This window comes from Castor canadensis, chromosome 7 (assembly GCF_047511655.1).
Source record: "Castor canadensis chromosome 7, mCasCan1.hap1v2, whole genome shotgun sequence".
NCBI classification, from domain to species: Eukaryota; Metazoa; Chordata; class Mammalia; order Rodentia; family Castoridae; genus Castor; species Castor canadensis.
Window position 1 is genome coordinate 66,583,861 of NC_133392.1, and position 26,065 is coordinate 66,609,925.

Consider the following 26,065-nt stretch of genomic DNA (forward strand, 5'->3'; position numbering starts at 1 on the left):
CCATTCCTCCCACACACGGTGAGGCCCCTGGCACTGCAGCCAGTAACTCCAGGTTATAAAGAGGCCAAGAAAAGGGAGAGGTGGGTAGGGAAACTCCTAAATGACAGGCTACTCATCTTCTATGCTTTATAATACTTTTTTTCTTATTGTTTGTTCCATAAAATCTGACATAGGATTGTTTTCTTGGGAAATATAGTTATAACAGTTGTGAAGAAGGAAATACGTATGTTCCAATGCCATGAATTACAAAAAGATACAGGGCAAAGATGATTTTATAAGTGAGTTCCTTCGGCAGGTTGTCCAGGTCCAGAGGATTCCACCTACCTTTACTTTTACTGAGGCTTCACGTGAGAAGGTTCGCCAAGTAGGCTATTCCATGAAATGTACGGATTTCAAGATCAAAGGCCAAAGACCAGATAGGACAGAATAAGAGAATTCACTGGCAGCACATTTGCACTATGAGAAGGATTAAAGGAACTTCATCAGGGAGGAGGAAAATGACACCGGATGGCAATTCAGATCTGCACAGGAACAAAGCAGGCTATCCAGAGTAAAGTATAGAAGACTTTCCCTCCATGCTTTAAATTTCTTTAATGATGATTGATTAAAGGAAAAGCAATATATTATAGAATATATGACAAAAATAGGATAAAGAATGGAAAATGAAAGTGATAGAAATATACAATTGTAGCATCTCTAAGCTGTATGTGAGATGATTTAATGTTATTTGAAGATACACAATGAGTTTATGGTGTACATTGTAACCTACAGACCAAGCAGAAAAAAGGCAGAGGAGCATACGTAAATAAGCCAAAATGAATATAAAATGGATGATTAAAAATACTGAATCCAAAAATGGCAAAGAGAATATATAACAGGTGGATAAGACAAAAAACAGATGAAAAGATGGAATATTTAAATGTGATGACACAGCAAAGATATGAATGATCTAAACACAATAGTTAAAAAGCAAATATTTTCATACTGAAAAAACAAGTTAGAGAGCTACAGCCTCGCTTCAAGAACCCGTTTCATGTATAAAGTCACAGATAGGTTAAATGTGAAAGGCTAGAAACGATGTCCCATGCAAAGGTAACATGGAATGGCTTTATTATTATCACACAGAGTAAATGGCAGAGGAAAAAACAGTCAGATTATATGAGATAAAGAGGACACTTGATAACACTGAAAAGATCAATTTGTCAAGTGACTGCAACAAACTAAATGCAAATGGACCCATTTTCAGGGCTTCACAGCACACAAACTAAAAACTAGTAGAAGTGAAAGGAAAAATAGACAAATTCACAATTGCAGTTGGAGATTTTCATACTCCTTTCTCAGAATTGTTAAGTAGAAATTGGTAATTCTCTAAATACTTGACAATGCCATTTAACCAACTTAGAGAACAGTCCACCCAATGGTGGGGTGGAAAATTCTTTTAAAGGTCACAGAGATCATTCATGATGATTGTTAATCTAGAGTCAAATTCTGGATCATAAAACAAGTCTCAATACATTTGGAAGGAAAGAAACCATACAGACTGGGTTGAATTGAACAAAGTAAAGTATACTCACAGCTGGGTACATCAGGAAACCCCTTTGAACATTGACTTTGGAATTCAATATTAAAGATAGGATTGTAAAATAGATACAGTGTGGGGTAGATACTTGTGGGATAGGGGAGAGTGAATGAAGGATGTGAAGGTGAGGGAATATGGTTGATGGGCTTCATTACATACATGAAATAGAACGATGAAACCTCTTGCAAGTGATTTGAGTAGGGAGAGAGGGTGGGGGAGATGGTGAGAGCGGTCTAAGCAATGTACAATGTAAGGCTGTTAGGAATTAACACAATGATTCCCCTCTGTACAATGATATATCCTAATAAAGTGAAAACAAGAAGAACATATGAAAGGTAGAATAATGAAAAGGAAAGTCTCTCTTCAGCATTTCAAGGAAGTACCAATGGAACCAGTCTGATGGCAGCAGAGCAATTGTGTTGTGGTGCAAGGGGAATTAACACTGGTGTGATAGGTGTGAATAAACTGACTTGTCTGCAATGAAATCTACGTGCAGATTCAGTAATAAAAAATGGTAACTTCATCGCCCCCCCCAATAGTATTTTTCTTAGGCTCTATCTGTGAGGGTTCCTAGGTGAGCTTTAGGACATCTGAGATGTCCCTGTCCATTTTATGAAAGACAATGCCTACTCCTGGCCAAGGTCTGGCCAGTACCATATAAATCTCCCCTGTGGGCGGGGTAAACTGCACATTAACCAACACCCCCCTCCCCAGCTCCGCAGTGGTCTGCTCTGGTATCAGTGTTCTAGGCAGAACTTTGAGTGTTTGTTGTCTTTCGAGGCTCAGCCTGGCCTTGGCAACCGCCAAAGCAGCCTTGAAGCTATGGATGTGCCCAAAGCTGTCCCTCTAATACACTTGGGGCTGGTCCTGCAGGAATTTGGCAGGGTTATGACAACAGACCCTGCAGAACTGAGGCAAAAGCCCCATGATTTTCCATGGGAACTAGTGATATGTGTAAGTATTATTGGATTTTTCTCTATCCCATTGTTTTTGTGGAGAAGTTTTCAATCGGTTAGAAGCCGGCTTTACGCTCGAAGAGAAAAACAGCTTGCTCTAAAGCTTTCTAAACTGATTAAAGAAAAATGTGAGCTACTTGAAAAACAGCCTTGTTGAGAAACAGCGAGAAGCAGCCTGTGGAAAGCTGGATATCTCCAAGCATAAACTGGAGGAAGTACTCCTGCTGGAAACAGAGCTGACAGAAGAAAACATCAGCCACAAGACTGCAGAGCTGCAGACCTATAAAAAGGTAGCATTATACACAAGTTGAATTGAATGTGGAAATGTCAAAAACCATACAGTCCCTAGAAGATGAACTAAAATCTCTCAAACCCAAAGTAGCTGCAGCCAAAACAACCTTAAGAACACTTCGAGTCAGTGAAGCGAATCTTAAGGACTCAACAGCACAGGCTCGGAGTGAAAATTTCCAGCTTCAGGAAAGCTGCAAACAGCTGCTCCAAGAAGCTGCAGTGTGGAAGGAACAAGTGAGTCAACTTAATAAACACAAAGTAACACTTGAGGAGCCTGGGACATCTGCAGCACGAATTCTAAAAGACAAAGATGATCACCTCAGGTAGCTAACTGAAGGCATTCGAAAGCTGAAAGTCTGGGCCTTTGTTCTGGAAGAACACGGAACACATGACAGTGACTAGGACACAGAGATGAACCTTGGCCCAGAAAATCCTGCTCACTTAGATACTCAGACCAAAGGAGCTCTGCAGCACCTGATGAACGCTGTGAAGTTAAATGCTTCTTTAAAATCCTTGGAACGAGAAAGAGACCAAGTTTACACTGAGCTGCGTGAAGTCGAGAGAGTAAGCAAAGACCTGACAGAACATATTAAAAATGTCCAGAGCGAACAAGTCATTTTACAGTCTCAACATGCACAGTTCGAAATTGAGAAGGAGAAGCTTCAGCAGAAAGTTAAAATAATTCCTGAACTGTTCGAAGAGGGAATGAAATTCTACAGGAAATTAATGGTCGAGGATCACCGCCAGTGAGACACAGAGGAGAAACTTCCCAAAGTAAAAGAAAACATCAACCACAAGACTGCAGAGCTGCAGACCTATAAAAAGGTAGCCAGAGAGCTAGAAGAAAAACTGGAGAGAACCAAACTTAATCACCAAAGGGAGATTATTTCCTATGAGAAGAAAGCTCACTTTAATTGGTTCGAGGCCCAGGATGCTGAAGAACAGCTGCAGTATCTTAGGCAAGTCAACGCCAACAGCAGACAAAAGTTAATGGAAATGGAGTTGGAATTGAAACTTTTAGAAGAAGATCCAAATGCATTTGGGGTTTCAAATGCAGCATGCGGCAGGGAGCATTTTCCACGTGGTCCCTCACCAGTGGCTCAACCTTCATGTGAAAGGAGAGCGTTCCTCTCTCCTATTGAGTTGGAAGGTCCACTCAGACCTCCACCTTTGCTTCAGCAGGGAGGAGGAAAAGACTCAAGAAGCCCCGATAATCCACTGGAGCATCACACTGGCAAGGAAAGAGGGGACTCGAGCTGTGATGGGCTGACTGGCCACCACGGAGCACCTCCTGAGAAAGGGTCGCTGTGTCCTCCATGCAAACAGGAGGGAAGGGTGACAATCCCCCCATCAGGACAACCACTTACTGACCCAGCTCCTCCTCCACACAATTCAAATGTGCCTGTTGAAAGCAAGGTAGTGGGCCCTGGTTTTGTTCCTCTGGTCAGAGGTCCCTTGTACCCAATGAGAAATGTCTGTTGACTGAGTGGTTTCCCCAGTCATCTTCCCCCCAACAGCTGGATGTCCCCCCACTGTATCCACATTACCAAAGTGGAAGTGAGTATTCTGCAGGTTGATTCCACCTTCAAATGATCCTGCTACTGAACTTCTAAAACCAGGAGAAGAAACCTGGCAACATTAGGATCTTCTTCCAAAGTACATCGGACTGCTCTCTCGTTTTCAATTTAAATTCCTGCTATTATCTACTTGTTATTCTTCACCTTAAATTGAAGATTAATAGAATTATAATTCTCAAAATAGTATTGTGTAGATGATTTAACTATGAATCCTATTATATTATTTCCGTTATATTTTATTTAGATGGTATATTTTATTTTCATTTAAATCTAGATAGTATAAATATTTTAATTTGATTATTTAATCCTCTATTACATAAACATTAATTGCAGTCTTATGTATGTAACTTGCAGTGGGGATATTTTAAACCCCAGCAGCTTTGCCTTCTTGCCAAGAATTATATTTACAATAATTGTAGACCAGAGAAAAAGGAAGATCTCTTTTGAAAATATTTTTGACTTCTGTCTCAGTTTCAGTTTAAATTACTACTGTTTTTAGTCATTACATTTTACCTCAAAAAATAAAAAAACCCTTCACCTCAAACTGAAGGTTAATAGAATTATAATTGTCAAAATGGTATTTTACAAATTTATGATTTAAATACAAATCTTTTTGCATATGATGAAGGAAATCAGTATGAATAAAGTCATGATACTGTATACGCTTTCTAAAATATGTAAGAATCTTTTCATTTCAATTCTACTTTATTTTCATTTAATTCGGACAGTATAACTATTTTAACTTGCTTATTTAATCCACTGTTGCAGAAAAAATAATTGGAGTTTTATGGATGTAGTCTTGTAGTGGGGATAGTTTAAACTCCAAAGTCTGTGTCTTTATGCCAAAAAATCTGTTTACTGTATTGTAGACCAATGTGAAAGTGATATCTCTTTTTAAGGTATTTTGACTCTCTTTCATTTTCAGTTTAAATTAACTACTATTATTTAGTCATTATACTTTATGTGAAATTGAAGCTTAATTGAATTATAACACAAAAGATACTATTTTATACATATATATAATTTAAATATGAATTTTTTAATTTATGTGATACATTTTATTATCATTTATAATAGATTGTGTAACTATTCTAATTTGATTATTTAATCCACTATGCAAAAAAAATTGGAGTTTTTTGTATGTAATCTTATAGTGGGGTATTTTAAATCCAAAGGCTCTGTCTTTATTCTAGGAAATGCATTTATTCTAATTGTAGACAAATGTGAAAATAAAATCTTCTTTCAAAGTAAAAAAAAAATGAGTGAGTTCCTTCATATCGTTAAGAAATATAAACTTCTCTATATATCCTCTGTTATGTGATCAAGTAATAAAACTCAGACATCTTTCTTTTTCTATGTTCTATATGGGTTTTGAAAGCTCACATTACCTGGACTCAGGTACCCCATATGTATAAAAAAATAAAAAATGTAGGCTCATCACGCTAGTGATTAAGGACAATAATCCTAAAAAAAAAAAATACTAGCATATCAAATCCAGGACTGCATTATTTAAAACACATGAACTGCTATGTTGGATGGTGTGCAGCCAGCCCAATTCCCAATTCAGGGTTCTTATTTGTCCCAGACTCCTGAAGAGTGGCCTGCAGAAAATTCATAGCTGATCCCTCTACAGGCATTGCTGTCTGCTCTAAAGAGATGCCTTACCCAAGCTTATGCCTCCTGCTGAAAGTGTCCTTCCTGTGACTAGCTGATGTGGGAACAAAGGCCAACTACCTTGCCTGGATTTGAGGTGACTCTGAAAAGTCATCCAGTTACAGAACTCCCTGTGGGATGGGCTGAGGCTTCAGGCTTCAGTGAAACTGCTTCCAGCCCAAATTCTCTGCCCAGTCCAACAACCTTTATTCCCTGGCAGGTGGGGCATTAAAACCTACCTAAAAGTACTCAATAAATGGTCATTTCATCATATCAACCTATAGAATTAAAATAGTATAGGACTGTACACAACTCTACAGAAAAGTCAACAAAACGGTCTGGAGTGCTCAGAAAGACACATACATGCTTACTTGTACACAGTGTTACTATTGTTTTTAATTGATGAAATGATGTTCACTATGATGTAAATCTATCATTATTGATCTACTATTTTAATTATTATCCATCAAAACATTTATCCTTTAAATCCACACAACAGAAGAAATCACCAAGGATAAATAAACTAGATAACATATCTGGCACACAGTTTTTAAGCAACAGAGTCAGTTTTACCCCAAATGTGAACTCCACAAAGCTCAAGCTTGTAGCCACCACTCTTGTTGGGCAGTCTTTTTCAGTTCCAAACACTGGACTCAAGGGAGCTGTGTTAGTCAGATTTCTGTCACTATAACAAAATACCTCAGATAACCAAATTAATAAAGGAAAAGGTTTATTTTGGATCACCATTACACAGGTTTCAGTCCATGATTCCTTGGCTCTGCTTGGGCCAATGGAGGCACAGTGCATCCTGGCAGGAAGCACGTGGTGGAGGAGGACTCATGCTTGACAGGAAGCAGACAAAGAGACAAGAAGGGACCAGGGTCCCAACACTAGGGTCAAGGACACATCACAAATGACCCAACTTCCTTCCACTAGGTCCTACCTCTTAAGGGCTCCACTACCTCCCAATACCACAAGCTGAGGACCAAGTTTTTAACACATGAGAGACATTCCAGATCCAATCTATAGTGCAAGCAGTTTTAAGATGCATGATGCAGCTCATCAAACTGTCCTAGCAATCTGCATTGCTGTCAGCACATAAATGCCTTTTCCCCACATCCCCACTGGGTTGAGCACTGTGATAAAGGAAGGGAGGGAGATTAACAATCCCAACTTAATAGGCCCCAAGTAAGAGCTCATTGTTGTTGTGGTTTGCTTTTTTATGTTAACAAATGTAGTTATTTTTTATGCAATTATGAATCATTTTATTTTCTTCTTTAAAGGGCTTTACGGTGGCATTTGCCAGTTTACCAGTGTGTTCATCTTATTCTTAGTAATATGCTCCAGCTCATTTATAAAGATATTTTATAAGGACATTTGATATTATGTATTATCCCCCCACTTGGTCATTCTTTTAACTTTGCCTAAGGTGTTTTTTCTAAGTCTAAAATTTTTTTCCCTCTGAGTTCTAAAATATTTTATATGATCAAATATATCAGTTTTTCTATTATTATTTCTTTTTTTTTAATATTCAAAAAAGCCATCCCCATCATTGTGATTGTTTTAACTGCATCTACATTTTCTCTTTGTCCTCTCAGGGCAGAGGCTCTACACCTCAGCTGCAGGTTTGGTCACCCAGGAAGCTTTCAGAATTGCTGACACTTGCATCTCAGCCCCCTCCCCTCTGCTTGACTTAATGGGCATGGGGTACAGGCAGGCACAGAGAGTTTCAAAACTCTAAGGGCATCAAAGTGGAGAAGAATTGCACATATTTTGTAAATGGGCAAATAGTAAATACTTTAGATTCTGGCACAAGACCTCAGTTTTCTGTAAGCAATATGTACACAAATAGTTGTGGCTGTATTCTAGTGAAATTTTATCCATAGAAACAGGCCATGGGGCCTAACTGGCACCTCTCTTGGTGACCTGCCAGTCCAATTCATTGTGCACAGAATGCCCTGGACTCTGTAAACATTCAGATTCTGACTGAGTGTTTCTGAACTGGGACCTGCTACTCTCCATTTCAAACAACCTCTAAGTTGTGTCTGGGCTGTTGCTGAGAAGACCACACTCTGAGAAAACAAGTGAGGGCTGTGATGCTCAACCTACGCTACAACACAACTGCAGATAGCTGGGGATTTTAAACCCATGCCAACGCCAGCCTCCCAGCCCCAGGTATCCTGATTTAATGAGTCAAGTAAAACTTGTGCTTTGGAATTTTTTTTAAAATCCTGATTCCAATGTGAAACCATGTTTGGGAATGTCTGGTTTAGGGTTTCTTTTCTTTTTTCCAACCTTCAATTTATCAGTCCATATAGATGCACTGATTTACTTTGGTTAATAGTGTGCCTAAAAGACCAAGCTATATTTTGTCCACCAAAATAAATTTTCCTATATCTGAGTAATCCCTAGTAACATAAAATCAATACTTTCCACTAAACATGCTGTCGATCTACTTAATTTTAAGGAATGTGCAAGCAAACTATAAGTTAAAAGAAATCAAGGCATAATGAGATTTTTAATAGAATAATATATTCATCTGAACATTTGGGGGGGGAGTAGTCTTAACAACAGTAGGCAAAGGATTAGCCTTTATAATGAAATAATCAGAAAATCAATAAAGATTAGAAGTGATTGGGAAATTCTGAATCTTTATTTATTTTTGTTCATTTCCTTCTTTTTTCAGTATCAGGGATTGAACTCAGGTTCTTGTGCATGGTAGGTAAGAATTCTACCTCTTGATCTACAACCCCAGCCCTTCTGGATCATTTTATGAGGGCAAATAATAGCAATAAGAAAACAAAATAAAATAAAGTCCTGGCTGATCCAATAGAAAAAAGTTATGTGCAATCATGTACTAATAAAATTGTGCAGACTTCAGTCAGAGCTATGACTCTGAAAAATGTTAACTTTGAAACTTGATATATACAAAAAAAGAAAATCATTATAGGACAAATAAGACATAAATTGAAAAATATACTAATAGCTTCATCTCAAAATTACTGTTTTTGTTTAATTTATTATTAAATTTTTAAACATTTATATTTATTAAAATTCTAAACTTTTCCACAAAATACAAAAAGAGATGGAAAGCAGTTAAACTTATTTTATAAAGTCAACATAAAACTGGTACCAAAAACTGACTCTTACAGACCCAAAATAAAATATTCTAATATTACAAAGATCAAAGATGATAAAATTCAATGTAAAATACTAATGCATATAATTCATCAATGCATTAAAACTGTAATTCAGGCCATTCTGATTAATCCTGGGAGACTGAACACAATGGTTTTTCTCTAAACCTCACTAACGTAATCCTCAAGTGTGGGGAAAACTACACAAAGAAAAAAGAAGAGTAGACTATTGCACGTAAAGAAAATGACAAAATGTTAGTGTACAAAATGGTGAACTTGTTTAAAGTATACCATATGCATATATGCAATTGTCAGAGTGAAATCCCGTTATTGTATGATAATTCAAAATAAAAATTAAATTAAATTTTAAAAAGTGCCCATTCTGTTGAAAAAGTAACTTGGCAGAGCTGAGAAACCTAGCCTCCCAAGAGTATGACATATGATAAGGAAAAAATACATATATACAGCTGACCTTCCACATCCATGGGTTGCACAATCCTCAGATTCAACCAGCCTTGGACTGAAGATATCCAGAAAAAATGCATTCATACTGAGCAGTGTAAACGTTTTTTGCGTTATTTTCTAAACAACACAGTTTAACAACTATTTCCATGGCATTTACACTGTACTAGGTATTATAAGTGATCTCCAAGTGATTGAAAGCATAAAGGAGGGTGTGTTATATTAAAATTCTATGCCGTTTTACAGCATCTCAAGATCTACAATCAGCTTCCTGCAGATCCTGAGGGACAACTGTATGTAAATATCTCCATAATGATTACAGAATACAAAAGGTGTGTTTTGACAATAAATATGACTAATTCTGGGCAGAGGGAGGTTGTGACCATAACACCTACTGGGGTGTCAAAGAGGAGCATCCAGTACATAGCAGGTAGTGCTGGCATATGACTTACTGAAATAGGGCAACTTCTGTAGGACACTGGTAACTCCTAAAAGGAGCACATCATCTCCACAAATATCAAATGATATGACATCAGTACTCCCCAGACATGCAGCCATAAACAGAGACAGCATTCACATAGAGATTAACAGAAAATCTCAAATCCCAAGATGAGCACAAAACCAAAAAATCACCAAGAGTTTCAGGAAAGGCAAGCTTTCTTCAAGAAAGGCCCACACTCTAGCAAACTTCAAAGCAATTTAGAAAAACGGCTTTACAAAAAGTCTAACTGAAAACATAAAAAAGATGCGAGAACCAAATATCTTATAAATTAAAATGTTGAACATCAAAACTTGAAAAGGCCAGTTGAATAGAAGAATGGCCGTCACTATCTAGAAAACTAGGGGGCTATACTATCAAAGAGAGGCTTCTTCATACAAAGTGTCAAAGGAATGAAAGGTATGAAAGAAAAGTTAACAGACGCGGAAAACAGGTATAGAATTTTCAACATCCATGTAGAAAAAAGAAGGACATGTAGAGAGCAAGAAACATTCAAAACAATGTTAAAGTTTCCTCAATGAAAAAATGTCCTGCACCTTCAGATTGTGATAGTCATTAAGTGTCCAGAAGATTATATTTTAAAAGACATAAATACAGGCCTATCATGGTGAAATTTCACACCATCCATGGGAAGAAAAAAAAAATCCCTTCATAGCAAAAAGAGTAAAATTATTGTCACAAGTCTCTGGACTGCAGTGGGTTCAAGAAAACAAAATATGAATCTCTTCACGGTTCTCAGGGGAAAAGATTTTGAACCAAGTAACATATATTTAGCTGGCTAGAAGAAGAACAATCCAAAAGAAGTAAGATTAAAAATGAAAGTGGGAGAAGATAAAAATAACTGATTAGTCTATGTGTTGGATGAGTATTTTTAAAATAATAAATAGTAACAATGATCTAAAATTAAAATCTCATGGACTACATGGAGAATGGACAGATGAAGGATGGAAGAATGAAGAAAAGTATGCTTACATTCTTGTCTCACCTCAAGAAAGGATGCTATTAATTATGTATCTTGACACAAAATTAATTTTAAGTATGGGTATCAAAAACTTAAAAATAGTGCTCGCAGCAGGGCAACAGTGGCTCACACCTGGAATACTAGTTACTTGGGAGGCTGAGATGGGGAGGATCATGGCTGGAGGCCAGCCTGGGCAAAACGTTCACAAGACTCCATCTCAGTCAACAGCTGGGCACAGTAGTTCACCTGTGTCATCCCAAGCTACACAGGAGGCTGAGATAGGGAGGACTGTAGTCCTAGGCCAGCTGGGGCAAAAAGGTCTGCAGGACACCATCTCAATGGGAAAAAAAAAGATGCATGTGGTGTCTCGTGCCATCATCCCAGATACTGTGGGAAGTATAATATAGGAGGACTGTGGTCCAGGTCAACCTGGGCAAAAATGCAAGACCCCCATCTCCAAAATAACCAGAGCAAAGAAAGCTAGAGATGTGGCTCATGCCATAGAACACCTTCTTAACCCCTGGGTTCAAAACCCAGTACTGCTAAGAATAAACACATGTGTACATACATGCATACACACAAATAAACACACACAATAAAAATAAAGAATAGTGCTAACTTTGGCAGCATATATACCAAAAACCTAAGAATATGTTTTGGAATCAACAATTCCAAATCTTAACAGGGAAGAAAAAGAACAAAGGAGTTGAATCAAAGTGGAGTAGAAGAATAAAGGAAATTAATTTAACTAGAAGAACTAAACAAAAAGCGTATTAATTAGAAAATAGCTACAACAAGAAAAAAAACCCAAATATATACAAATATATTTGTAACCACAATAAAATTACTAGTTAAATTTCGTTCTATTAAAAGACAGAGATCAGAATTATGAAATGGAAAAGCAACAGTAACAAATTCCAGAGGTGTGCTGTGTGTGAGTGACCTTGAAAACAAAACACGAAGCAAAGTCAGCAGTAAAAAGACAGCAATTATGTACTAGACAAATGCTAACCAAAAAAAGGAGCAAACAGAGCAACGATATCACACAAAATAGCAATAACTGTGAAATAGTATAAAAGAAATAAAACATACCTTGCATTGATAAAAGGAAGAATCCATCACAAATAGTAATGGAATAATCTCTACATAGCCAAGAATATACCTTTGAGGTAAGTAAGCAAAATCCAATGAGTGCCCCGAATAACAACAACAACAACAAAAAACTGTGCCACATTAGCGGGAAATTCAAATGTTCATTTTTCAGAAATAATGAGAGTAATTAACCTGAAATAAGCACAAATACAGGATACTCACATAACATTTGATTTCCTGGGATAAGTTCCTATCTTTATTCATCTGAGTGGGTGGGGTTGGACACACATCCTACGCAGTTATCTAGGAGCACACATTTCATAATGACAATCGTTGAGCTGTCCCCAAAACTGACTACATATTAAAATGCAAGGAAATCTCACTAAATTCTAAACATCAGAAATTGCTGAAGTGATATTGACTCCAAAGCAACAGAATAAGAAAATAACAAAAGGATAGCAAAAAGTGAGTACCAGAGAATCAGAGTCTATTAAAGAATTTAATATATGATAAAGAAATCATCACAAGTCAAAGGGGAAACAGCACCACACAGTGATGGTGGAGAATCTGCTACCAGTGGGGATTAATCTGAGCAGTTTCCACACACCACAATTGAAATCAACTCTAGAGGAACTAAAATTTAACGATAAATAAAAACAGAAAACTGAATAAAATGCAGGTATATATTTATTAACCCTCTGAAGACAAGAAGACTGTCTAAACTCAGATGTGAAAGAAATAATAAAAAAAATTGGAGGTACTGAGAATTGAACTCAGGGCCTTGCACTTGCTAGGCAAGCACTCTCCCACTTGAGCCACACTCCCAGTCCTTTTGTTTTTTAGTTTATTTTCAGATAGGGTCTAGAGTTTTGCCCTGGACCACGATCCTACTTCTGCCTCCTGGGTAGCTGGGGATACAAGCCTGTGCCACCACAGCCACCTTTGTTTTTGAGATAACGTCTCACTAACGTTTTGCCTAGATTGTTCTTCAACCACAATTCTCCACGAGCCTCCCAAGTAGCTGGGATTACAGGCATGAGCCACCACATCCAACCCAGAAATCATAAAACTTTTGAACTTCCACATTAGCTACCATAAAAATGTCAAAATTCTGTAAATTTGAAAAATAATGTCCAGTTGAAAATAATAAAATATACAAAACGGATAAATTTTTGCATGAAGAAAGCATTATGTAAATACTATATCATTAGTGGGTAAGTAAGCAAAAATCATGATCAGGTAGGTCACCACATAGGCAATGTAACTACTAAATGACCAATAGTCAGGTGTGGTGGTGCACACCTGTCCTAGCACTCAGGAGGCTCAGAGGCAAGAGAGTCATGAATTCAAGGCTGGCCTACACTGCATAACGAGACCCGGTCACAAAAAAAAAAAAAAAATGAAAAACTAAGGCTGGGGTATGGTGCTTGCCTGGCATGCCTAAAGCCCTGCATCCAATCCCCAGCACTGCCAAAAAACAATTCCAAAAACAAAAGAAATGATAACACTTAGTTGAGTAAAAGAAAGTTCATCATGTACAAAATAGATTAAAGACTTAAATGGAAGCCTTGAAACTATGAAATTGCTAGGAGAAAACATAAGGGCAAAAATATTTCATGATATAGCCTAGGCAAAGATACCTTGGTCATGACCCTAAAAGCAAAGGCAATGAAAGCAAAACAGGCACATGGGATTACATCAAGGTAAAAAGCTTCTTCACAGCAATGGAAACAGCCCAGTGAAAAGACGACCTGCAGAATGGGAGAATATACTTCCAAAGTATGTATCTGGAAAGGGTTAATATCCAAAACATGTAAGGAGCTCAAGTAGCTCAATGCCAAAATTTTTAAAAGAGCAAATAAGTCTATGTAAAAAAAATAGGCAAAGGATCTGAATAGGCATTTTTCAAAAGACGTACAAATGGCCCACAGTTATTTGAAAAGACTCTCCACCTTACTAATCATCAGGAAAATGCAAATTAAAACCACAATGAGAGAGCCAGGAATGGTGGTGCACACCTGTAATCTTTGCTCAAGAAGCAAAGGCAGGAAGATCTCGAGTTTGGAGTCAGCCTGTATTATAGACATTGTCTCAAAGGGAGAAAAGGGTTAAAAAAAAGAAAAAAGAAGGAGAACCACAATGCAGTATCACCTGACACTTGTTAGAATGTCTATTATGAAAAAGACAAAAGAAAAAGGGTTGGTAAGGACGTGGGAAAGAGGGAGCCCTCGCACACTGTTGGTGGACTGTAAATGAGTACAGTCATTATGGAAGACAGTATTGAAGTGCCACAGAAAGTTAAAAATACAACTGCCATGACTAGATGTACATTCAATGGAAATTAAGTCTGTTGTGTTGAAGACACATCTGCTCTCTCATGTTTATTGCTGAATTATTCACAGTCATGGAATCAGCCTAAGTGTCCACCAATGGGTGAATGAGTTTTTGATGTGGTGTATATACACAATGGAAGACTATTCAGACATAAAAGAGAGAAGGAAATCCTGATGTTTGTAACAACACGGATGAACTAGGAGGACATTCTGTTGAGATAACCCTGACCCAGAGAGACAAACACTGCATGATCTCCCTCATGGATTGAATCCGAGAAGAGTCACTCTCACAGAACTAGAGCATAGAATGACTACTGAGGGCTGGACAGTGGGTGGGAGGCAGTTGGTGTGATGTTGGTTTACAATGTAAAGTTCAGTTAGAAGGAATAAGTTCAAGAGACATATACAACATAGTGACACAGCTAATATATTGTATTCTGAAAGTGCTTTAAAAAGATTAAAAATAAATGTAAACTAAACGAATACAATGAGCATTGTATCTATTACACATAACTAACAATATATTTGAGTTTGGCTTTAGAGAGACGACTCTGCAATGAGATAGTCTTATAATTAGATGGTGGAATTATAAACTGATTTAAAAAACCCTTTTGGAAAGTAATTCAGCATTGTGAATCAAAATTTCTGCTAATATAGCCTAAGAAAATACAACAAAATATGTAAAATGAACAAAGATGTTCATTGCAAAATTATTCACTAAGAAGAGCAGCTTAATATCTAAAAATAGATTTTCTTAAGTATAGTCTATCTTCTTTCTCTTCAAAAATATAAGGAAAGTGCTTATTATATGATTTTAAGTTAAAAAAGTATGATACAGAAATTAGAATGGTGGTTATCAGGAGCTGGAGGAGGGCAAAAAGAGAAGCTGTTGAATTGAGGACAGAAGATCGGATTTGAAAGGTGAAAATGTTCTGATGATCCATTTGCTACCATGCAAACATCCTTAGTATCACTGAATTGTACATTTCAAATGATGAAGATGGTGAATTTTATGCTATATATTCTTTACTCCAAAATGTATTTGAAATAGAAAACTGGAAACATTGAAAAAAACAAAAAAGTGAATATAAAGTGTGTGTTCCCTAGGATAAAGCTATAAAAACTACAGGCGTATGAAAAATTAAAAGTTGCCCAAAGTGATAATAGTGGTTGCATTATTACAGGATTTTAAGTGTTTTCCCTATTTTTTTATGTTTTTCTGTAGTATCTACGTGACCATTCTTATTCATAATTACTTTTTGAAGTTGTGCTAGGTCAGTGGCAAGTCAGGAGTGGAGCCCAAGTTTTCTGGCTCTGAGACTTGTGCTCACATCCAAAATTTGGTCACCTGAGGCCTTTGGCTCCCGAGCCAGTGTGTCCCCTCAGAGGGACCAACTTGGTGCCCAGGGCCTGAACACCAGGTAAGGGTTGCCTGAGAAGTACAGCTATGGGATGTCAGCAATGACCAACTGGACAGTTAGGAGATTTAAGACTTCTTTCTCAGATGGATGAGAAATTGATCTACTGCCCAGGATAAAAGCATAAACAAGTAAATGAGAAATCATTCACTGTCCTGGTTCAAGAGATCCATGCAAAGTTCCAAGTGAGTACAGGAAGAAAACACAGACACAGGCACATCTTGGCCCATGGCGGAAAGCCTGTCTGGACTCTCCAATTTGCCACTTTCCTTTCCCTTTCGCTCCTTAATCTTTAAATACAAAAGCTGAAAGGTGCCAAAAAACCTCTGTCATTTCCGATCCCTTCAGTCCCCATGCAAATCCTGAAGAGCAATTATTTTTGTGGAATCTGACAAGGTCACCATCGTCTAGGCTTGCAGCTGAAGGGGTTAAATCAAAGACAGTAGCATCAGGGAGAAGGGAGGTGCACACAGCACCAGGAGGCTCCTTCAGGGTAGTCCCATGCCCTGCTGCCATCACCAGACCCACTTTGTATCCCAGCATGGGCATTGCTGGGGCCATCTGCTTTTCCGTCTCGGCACAGAAAAAAACCTGAGCCTCTCCTTCCCAGCTGGAGGAGAGAGGACTGGCTTTCTTGCTCTCAAATGCCACTTGGGCTTTCATTCCTCTAGTCAGAGTGCCTGTGCTATAAACAGTTCTAGCTTATCTGATCTTGTCACCATCTTTTCCCTGGGTAATTGTTCAGGCTGTTTTGTTTCCTACTGTCTCCCAATCCTGGTCCCTGTTCTGACATATACTAAACACCAGTTGATAATCAAACTGAGATTGCCACCTATTCATGATTCGTTCACTGACTCTGGTTTATGTACCATGTGCACTGAGCTCCTTCCTGCTTTGGGCCAGGCACTTTGCTGTAGACACAAAAGGCTCAGGGATGAAGCCCCTTGCTTCCAAGGTCTTCTATTTGAATTTATGAGACAGAATATGAAGTAATCATTTTTAAAATGGAAGTAGTCTTGCTGACTTTACCTCTTAAATACATCTGAAAAAACCTATCTTTTCCTCTCCATTGCCAGAACCATGGTCCAAACTGCCATTACCTATTACCTGGGCCAAGAGCCCCCAGGCTCATCTTCCTGATTCACTTTGTCCTCCAGTCTACCAGGCCCCATTGCTGCCTTTCAGAAAGTAGCCGAGGCTTTTCTCACATCGATCAGAGCACATCTCTCCCTGGTAAAAGCCATCTTGTGGTTTGTGGCTTCCATCTTGCTAAAACTCCATTTCCTGCTCCTCACCTTGATCCAGAAGGCTTTCTGTGATCTGCTTTCGTTCATGTCACTACCACTCAATCCCTCCACATTGTGTTCTTGCTCCCAGAACATTCCCCAGGTCATTCTCAGCTCAAGACCTCCCCTACTATTTCTTCTGTCTGGAATGTTCTTCCCCAAGATCACTGCAAGCCTGGATCATGGAGGTCTGCTCTGGCCAACCCATGCAGAGTTCCCTTCCTCCATCTCCATTATCCTGTTCTTCTTCAAAGTATTTGTGGCAATCTAAATTTATTTTTCTGCTCATTGAGGCATTTCCTCCCTGCTCCCAAGAACAATGTCTGCACACTCCCCTGTTCACCCCTAAGCCCATCATCTTCCAGAACAGTGGTGACTGACACATAGCAAGCACTGAAACAAACACAGAATTAATTCAATAACAAGAAATTCTTTCAACAGAAAAGTAAAGAGCGTAGGATACTGAGTTAGACCCCCAATTTTATTCAATTGCTAACTTGGCCTCAGAAAATAGTCTCTCTTCCCTTAGCTTAAGCATATTGTCCTTCATGCTTTTCTCCTTAGCTGCTCTAACACTGGCCCTCATCATTGCTGGATGTTACAAAACACAGAGCAACTCTACTTTACAATGTGAAAGGGAGAGGGACTAGGGCTTATAAACATGGTCACATGAATATTTAGACTCTAGATATTTCAATGAAAGAAGTCTTTTTTGCCACTACTAATGAAAAGGATTGACTAGACTCACCTACCACTTGCTTGCTAATTGGAATTTTGCTATCCCTAATTATATCTGGTAGAGGTATTTGAGCATTGCCTATCTACATCAGAATCCTAAGTTGAATTTCAAAGGGAATATACTTCATTTTAAAAAGCTTGCAGTACTGCTAGTTCTTCTGGAAATAAAGCTATCCTTCCCCAAGACAGGGATTTTTAGGTCTGAAAATGTAAATTTAAGCCATTTATTTGAAACTCCTATGCATTATGCATACACAAATAAAACCTAATCCCTATTATTGGATGGCAGTTGAGAAAAGAAAATCTGCCTAGAAGATTCTTCTTATGATTTCTGCTGGGTAGGAATAATGAAGCGCTACCCAAGACAGGCAAGACCATAGCTCCACAGCTCCAAGCAAGGATGCAACTTCCATTATTTACTGAAAAAAATAATTGATAGCTCAAAATGCCTCTTCAGAAAAGGCTGACTCACTGGAAAATATTACCACTTAATAACAGGAAGAAGGCTTCTCCAGTCATTTGCCAAACCATCCCCAGTGCTTCCGCAATGCATTTTTTAAAAGCTCAATAACATTCAGGAGCACTAGAGGCCAGTGAAATTTATCTAGAAAGAAAAAACAAGATTTCTGCCTTACCCAGCACATCCGAGTTCCATGGGCATGCCAAAGAAACAGAAGAGAAAGTGCTACCATCTCTCCACTGCACACTTCCCCAAATCCAGCCCTGGGAACAGCCCTTCTTTCCCAGGCAACCTCTGGGAATATAGAACACTTTGAGAAGAAGCTGTGGTTAGGAGGGATCTTACCCCAAGAGGCACAAACCCTGCAGCAAGGCACCAGTGACTGCCACAAGTTCTCCGGTTCCTCCTTCTCGGGAACAGCTGGCCCAGACTTCACCCTGTAGCCTTTGTGGAACAAATCTCCCAGAGACTTCCTGCGGCGCCTGCTTGGTGCATGAGCCTCAGTGTTGGTGTTGCTGAGTGGGTGATGGTACACCAGAATCTTACTGGGGATCATGGCAGACGTGAGAGATGGGGAGGGCTTTAGGCACCCCTCAGTTTACTTCATGCACAGGCTGATGTTCTGCAAAAGTCTGGAGGAGCCTGTGCTCCCCCGACCCATGCTGTAGACCCTACAGCATGTGGCTCACCAGCAGCTATGTCCTGATGGAGCAGATAGACAGCCTTTTCCTCCTTCAACCACCTCCCCACTTATGAGAACCCAGCATTCTGTGGGCATCAGATGCACAGCCACGTCAGAAAAGCTGAAAAGGGAGGGAGAAACACTCTGATCTGTTATGTGCTACAGCTGATCCATCGGCTTCATTCTGGAAATTACTGTGTAAGCTCCTTTGGACATGGTTTAGAGGGATGGAAAGAAAACAGGTTATAATCCCTCCAATCAGCTGCTACCAATCAGGGTGTGAGACAGTCACTTTTTTTATTTTAGTGATCCTGCTTGACAATTAATGACTTACTCCCTCATAAGATGTGATGCCCAACTACAAAGAAAAACTGAGTGCTCCAATTCCTCCTGCCATTCTTCTTACCACCAAGATAATCCATATATGAAAATCTTCTACTAATCCTTTAAGTAGGACTTAGATGGATGAGGGGCTCATGCTTTCCTGTCATCAGAGCTCTGTCCCCCACTCCCTTGTCCTCTCACCCCCAGCATTTCCCTTTGTTACACCCCTCACCCCCTTTTTTGGTCTCTGCCACAGATTGAATTGTCCTCACTCCTTAACTTTGTATGTTTAAGTTCTAACCCTCATGGAATTGTATTTGCAGTTGGGACATTTGAGAAGTCATTAAGGTCAGATGAGGTCATGAGGATGAACCCTCAGGATGGAATTCATGTCCTTCTAAGAAGAGACACAAAAAGTTTGTTCTTTTCTTTGTTCTGCCATGCAACCATGTGTCAGGAGGTGGTCCCCACAAGCCATGCTGGTACCTGCTCTCAGATTCCAGCCTTTAGAGCTGTTTGGGCTGGCTTGTCTGTGGTATTCTGTTATGGACGCCCAGGCAGACTAAGGCAGTCTCCATCCCTAGCACACTGCATTTATTTATTTTTTTTTCATTTTTCTTTTATTATTCATATGTGCATACAAGGCTTGGTTCATTTCTCCCCCCTGCCCCCACCCCCTCCCTTACCACCCACTCCCCCCCTCCCTCTCCCCCCTCAATACCCAGCAGAAACTATTTTGCCCTTATTTCTAATTTTGTTGTAGAGAGAGTGTAAGCAATAATAGGAAGGAACAAGGGTTTTTGCTGGTTGAGATAAGGATAGCTATACAGGGCATTGACTCACATTGATTTCCTATGCGTGGGTGTTACCTTCTAGGTTAATTCTTTTTGATCTAACCTTTTCTCTAGTTCCTGGTCCCCTTTTCCTATTGGCCTCAGTTGCTTTAAGGTATCTGATTTAGTTTCTCTGCGTTAAGGGGAACAAATGCTAGCTAGTTTTTGAGGTGTCTTACCTATCCTCACCCCTTCCTTGTGTGCTCTCGCTTTTATCATGTGATCATAGTCCAATCCCCTTGTTGTGTTTGCCCTTGATCTAATGTCCACATATGAGGGAGAACATAAGATTTTTGGTCTTTTGGGCCAGGCTAACCTCACTCAGAATGATGTTCTGCAATTCCATCCATTTACCAGCGAATGATAACATTTCGTTCTTCTTCATGGCTGCATAAAATTCCATTGTGTATAGATACCACATTTTCTTAATCCATTCGTCAGTGCTGGGGCATCTTGGCTGTTTCCATAACTTGGCTATTGTGAATAGTGCTGCAATAAACATGGATGTGCAGGTACCTCTGGAGTAACAGTCTTTTGGGTATATCCCCAAGAGTGGTATTGCTGGATCAAATGGTAGATCGATGTCCAGCTTTTTAAGTAGCCTCCAAATTTTTTTCCAGAGTGGTTGTACTAGTCTACATTCCCACCAACAGTGTAAGAGGGTTCCTTTTTCCCCACATCCTCGCCAACACCTGTTGTTGGCGGTGTTGCTGATGATGGCTATTCTAACAGGGGTGAGGTGGAATCTTAGCATGGTTTTAATTTGCATTTCCTTTATTGCTAGAGATGGTGAGCATTTTTTCATGTGTTTTCTGGCCATTTGAATTTCTTCTTTTGAGAAACTTCTGTTTAGTTCACGTGCCCATTTCTTTATTGGTTCATTAGTTTTGGGAGAATTTAGTTTTTTAAGTTCCCTGTATATTCTGGTTATCAGTCCTTTGTCTGATGTATAGTTGGCAAATATTTTCTCCCACTCTGTGGGTGTTCTCTTCAGTTTAGAGACCATTTCTTTTGATGAACAGAAGCTTTTTAGTTTTATGAGGTCCCATTTATCTATGCTATCTCTTAGTTGCTGTGCTGCTGGGGTTTCATTGAGAAAGTTCTTACCTATACCTACTAACTCCAGAGTATTTCCTACTCTTTCTTGTATCAACTTAAGAGTTTGGGGTTTGATATTAAGATCCTTGATCCATTTTGAGTTAATCTTGGTGTAGGGTGATATACATGGATCTAGTTTCAGTTTTTTGCAGACTGCTAACCAGTTTTCCCAGCAGTTTTTGTTGAAGAGGCTGCTATTTCTCCATCGTATATTTTTAGCTCCTTTGTCAAAGATAAGTTGCTTATAGTTGTATGGCTTCATATCTGGGTCCTCTATTCTGTTCCACTGGTCTTCATGTCTGTTTTTGTGCCAGTACCATGCTGTTTTTATTGTTATTGCTTTGTAATATAGTTTGAAGTCAGGTATTGTGATACATCCTGCATTGTTCTTTTGACTGAGTATTGCCTTGGCTATTCGTGGCCTCTTGTGTTTCCATATAAATTTAACGGTAGATTTTTCAATCTCTTTAATGAATGTCATTGGAATTTTGATGGGAATTGCATTAAACATGTAGATTACTTTTGGGAGTATCGACATTTTTTACTATGTTGATTCTACCAATCCATGAGCATGGGAGATCTCTCCACTTTCTATAGTCTTCCTTAATCTCTTTCTTCAGAAGTGTATAGTTTTCCTTGTAGAGGTCTTTCACATCTTTTGTTAGGTTTACACCTAGGTATTTGATTTTGTTTGAGGCTATTGTAAATGGAATTGTTTTCATACATTCTTTTTCAGTTTGCTCATTGTTAGTGTATAGAAATGCTAATGATTTTTCTATGTTGATTTTATATCCTGCTACCTTGCTATAGCTATTGATGATGTCTAGAAGCTTCTGAGTAGAGTTTTTTGGGTCTTTAAGGTATAGGATCATGTCGTCTGCAAATAGGGATATTTTGACAGTTTCTTTACCTATTTGTATTCCTTTTATTCCTTCTTCTTGCCTAATTGCTCTGGCTAGGAATTCCAGTACTAGGTTGAATAGGAGTGGAGATAGTGGGCATCCTTGTCTGGTTCCTGATTTTAGAGGGAATGGTTTCAGTTTTTCTCCGTTAAGTATAATGCTGGCTGTAGGTTTGTCATATATAGCTTTTATAATGTTGAGGAACTTTCCTTCTATTCCTAGTTTTCTTAGAGCTTTTATCATGAAATGATGTTGGATCTTATCAAAGGCTTTTTCTGCATCTATTGAGATGATCAAGTGGTTTTTGTCTTTGCTTCTGTTAATGTGGTTTATTACGTTTATTGATTTTCGTATGTTGAACCACCCCTGCATCCCTGGGATGAAGCCTACTTGGTCGTGGTGAATAATCTTTTTGATGTGTTGCTGAATTCAGTTTGCCATTATTTTGTTGAGGATTTTTGCATCAGTGTTCATTAAAGAGATTGGCCTATAGTTCTCCTTTTTGGAGGTGTCTTTGCCTGGTTTTGGGATAAGTGTAATACTGGCTTCATAAAATGAGCACACTGCATTTAAATTAAAACATCAGGGGCAAAAGAGGGAAAACATTAAAAACAGGAACAGAAAAATATCTAGATTCTGTAAGTTATTAGTCAAGGTGCTCCATAATTGGGTCCCTATCTTTTTTCCATCCCTTTAGCAAAGTTAAAATTATTAGGTAAAATTATCAGAAAATAGCTTATTTCTTTCCATATTAGTTCTGTCACCCATCCAGGATGTGTACAGCATCCATTACGGGCTGAGCGTTGTGCTGGCTAAGGATGATTCAGTGACTAATAGGAATTGTACAAGTCCCCCCATGATGGAGTTTGTAGTTAATGGAAGAGAGGTACAATAGAAAATTCTATCATACTGTAGTTACTTAATATCTTAGGTAAAGTTCTGCAAAGGAAAAGCATAAGAAGCTGTCTTATGACTCCCTGTGCATCTCAGAGTATGCATATGTTACATAACTGTATACCTTGAGGACCATGTGTGTGGAATACTGTGTGATGTGCATATCAGAGAGGACTTCACATTAGTTCTGAATCCTGACAACTGAGCAGCAGGCAGCCTGAGAAAAGATAAGGGTATGTGATGGCAATTTTTGAGGTTGAGGGAACAGCAAGGCAAATACCCTGAAGTGGAAAGAAAATGGCCTGATCCTTGCTTGGAAAAACTCAGCGTTTAACCTGAAAAAACTGAAGGGAAGCTAATTTTTTCAAGACCTAATGTCATCAGACATGATGGCCATAACTACAGGACCTGTGGACACAAAGATGATAATATGAAAATATTATGAACCACATCTTATGAAATAACATATAATTGTTATATAATATTATGAAATATTATACCCACAAATTTGACAATCAAATGAAATGAAAAAATTCCTTCAAAAATATAAATGTCTCAAGCTGACAAAAGAAGATACAGAAAATCTAAATAGCCATATATGTGTTAAATAAATTGAAACTTCAAATAAAAACATTCCCCATAAATAAAATTTCAGGTTCTGACGGTTTCTACTGGAGAATTCTACCAAACATTTGTGGAGGAAATGACACCATTCTTACATAAACTTGTGCAGAGAACACAGGAAAAGCAAACACTTCACAGCTTGCTTTATGATGCCACCACAGTCATGATATCAAAATTTGCTAAGGGCATTATAAAAAAAATTGCAGACCAAAATACCTTATCAACACAGACACAACATCTTAAAATGCATACTAGTAAAATGAATCCAGCAGTCTATAAAAAGAATACAAAATTATTTTAACAAAAGAAAACCAATTACAGTTACCACATCAACAAATAAGGAAAAAAGCCAGACATTTTAATAAGCATCAAAAAAATTGACAAATGCAGCTTCCATTTTATGATAAAAAATTATAAAGCTACATTATGTTAAGCTGTCTACTATGTTCCCTCAAAAGACAAGTTGATTAATGGAACAGAGAGATCTACACATAGACAATCAATGGATTTACAACAAAAGCAGCAATATAATGCAATGAGAAAAAGAAACACTTCTCAACAAGTGAGGCTGGAAACACTGGGTATCTTCAAAGGGAAAGAAACGAACCTCAATGCTTACCTAATACTATATGCAAAATGAGTTAAGATGGATCTCAGACTCATTCCATCTAAAGCCTTTAAAAAGGTGGGGTTTTTGTTGTTGTTTTTCTGATGCCGGGCTTAAACTCAAGGCCTTACACTTGCTCTACCACTTGAGCCAAAACACCAGGTCTTTTTGCTTCAGTTATTTTTCAAATAGGGTCTCACTTTCATGGCTGTGCCAGCCTGGACCACGATCCTTCTATTATGTTTTCCCCAAAGCCGAGATGACAACACTCTCCCAACTCTGAGTGGGCAGTAGAGACAATGAAACCCCACCAAATCAGAGATGGACAGCATACCTGAAGGAGCAAAGGATTTATATGTAGGCTCTGCCATCAGCAGCCCCGTGGCTGAACAAATTATAGAACCCCTACTTTCAATGTCTTCATCTCTAAAATAGATTGTAACATCTACTTCACAGATAACTATCCAGATTAAATAAAAGGAGAATTTCTAACTCTCTGTCCAGAGACTAATGACCCTTAGCACATTCTTCTCCATCCATCTACCAAAGTTCCAGTTCCCAGCCAAACTGCTCACAGAAGCCCATCATTACTGAGCAATCTGGTCTTCTATTGTAAATAACCCAAAGCTCATCCCATCTACATGGGGTAGGTCTTCCAGCTTCTTCCTGAGACCTATTGGTGTGGTAATGAGAGTCAGCTAATGAATCCTGAAGTCTCCATTTAGGAACCATGTGCTCTAGTCCAAATGACTTAGAAAAGTTATTCAAACCCAGCCTCCGGTCTCTGACTCCTAAAATGAGGAAAACTCCTCATTTATAGATAAATCTATACACCACAAGAAAGGGTTTCTTATAAATTTAAAGAACTTAAAAAACAGCCTTTTGCAAACATGTGCACACACAAACACAAGTGGACTCATTTCCCTGGACACAAATCTGCAGAAAAAAGCCTGCCTTACACTGTGTTCACATTTTATGCCCCTGTTCCTTAGCATGTTCCAAGTGAAATCCTATGTCATCTGTCCTGAAGAATCCACAAGGCTTTGTCTCTGAAGACAAGGAGTTGTCAAAGTGGAGTGTGACCTTTCTCCACAGTCACTGTGCTTTTTGAAAACCCCTGCTCCTTCTCCTCCATGTTAGGCTTGTTTCTCTTAGGAGGCAGCCAGGACAGAGGAACATGAGAACATCTATTCACTCATTGAAAAATATTGACCAAGTAATGAACTCAGGCACATCTGACCTCTTCAATGGAGTCACACCTAATTCCCCAGACACTAATTATTCAACCACAGATTTTTATTATGTGATGAAACATGAGTAACACAGATGGGGTAGGAAGGATGACTGCCTATATAGTTAAATCTGCCCCTTACCCTTCTTTCCTTGCTTACTCATTTATGTCTGACATTGCCCATAAGAGGCAGTAGTACACAGTAAGAAAGACTTGTGTTGCTGGAGTCAGACACATGTGCATATGAATCCTGGCTCTGCTCCTTAGTCACTGTGAGAACATGGGCTGGTTATATGACACCTGCAAGCCTGTTACTGCATGTAAAAAAATAAAGATAATATTATGCCTCTAAGGATAAGGTTAGGACAATAAATCAATCTCACATGGGTTTCCAAGTGCCTGTTATACAGAATGTGCTAATACACACT

At 38.6% G+C, this 26,065-nt stretch overlaps 1 protein-coding gene and 1 pseudogene across 39 annotated transcripts in view; one reads left to right on the top strand and one right to left on the bottom strand.

The window, feature by feature from the left end:
* Positions 1-26,065, bottom strand: part of Kcnma1 (potassium calcium-activated channel subfamily M alpha 1) — a 718,079-nt gene that overhangs the window by 250,521 nt on the left and 441,493 nt on the right. The window contains exon 1 of one of the 39 annotated variants that reach the window (XM_074079264.1): positions 18,788-19,183. The exons of the other annotated variants lie outside the window; for them this stretch is intronic. Within the exon in view, the coding sequence (XP_073935365.1) occupies positions 18,788-18,998 (211 nt within the window). The 5' untranslated portion in view covers positions 18,999-19,183. Of the gene's footprint in view, positions 1-18,787; positions 19,184-26,065 lie in introns of those variants that run through there. 39 annotated transcript variants of the gene reach the window in all.
* Positions 5,017-5,083, top strand: LOC141425310 (small nucleolar RNA Z39; annotated as a pseudogene).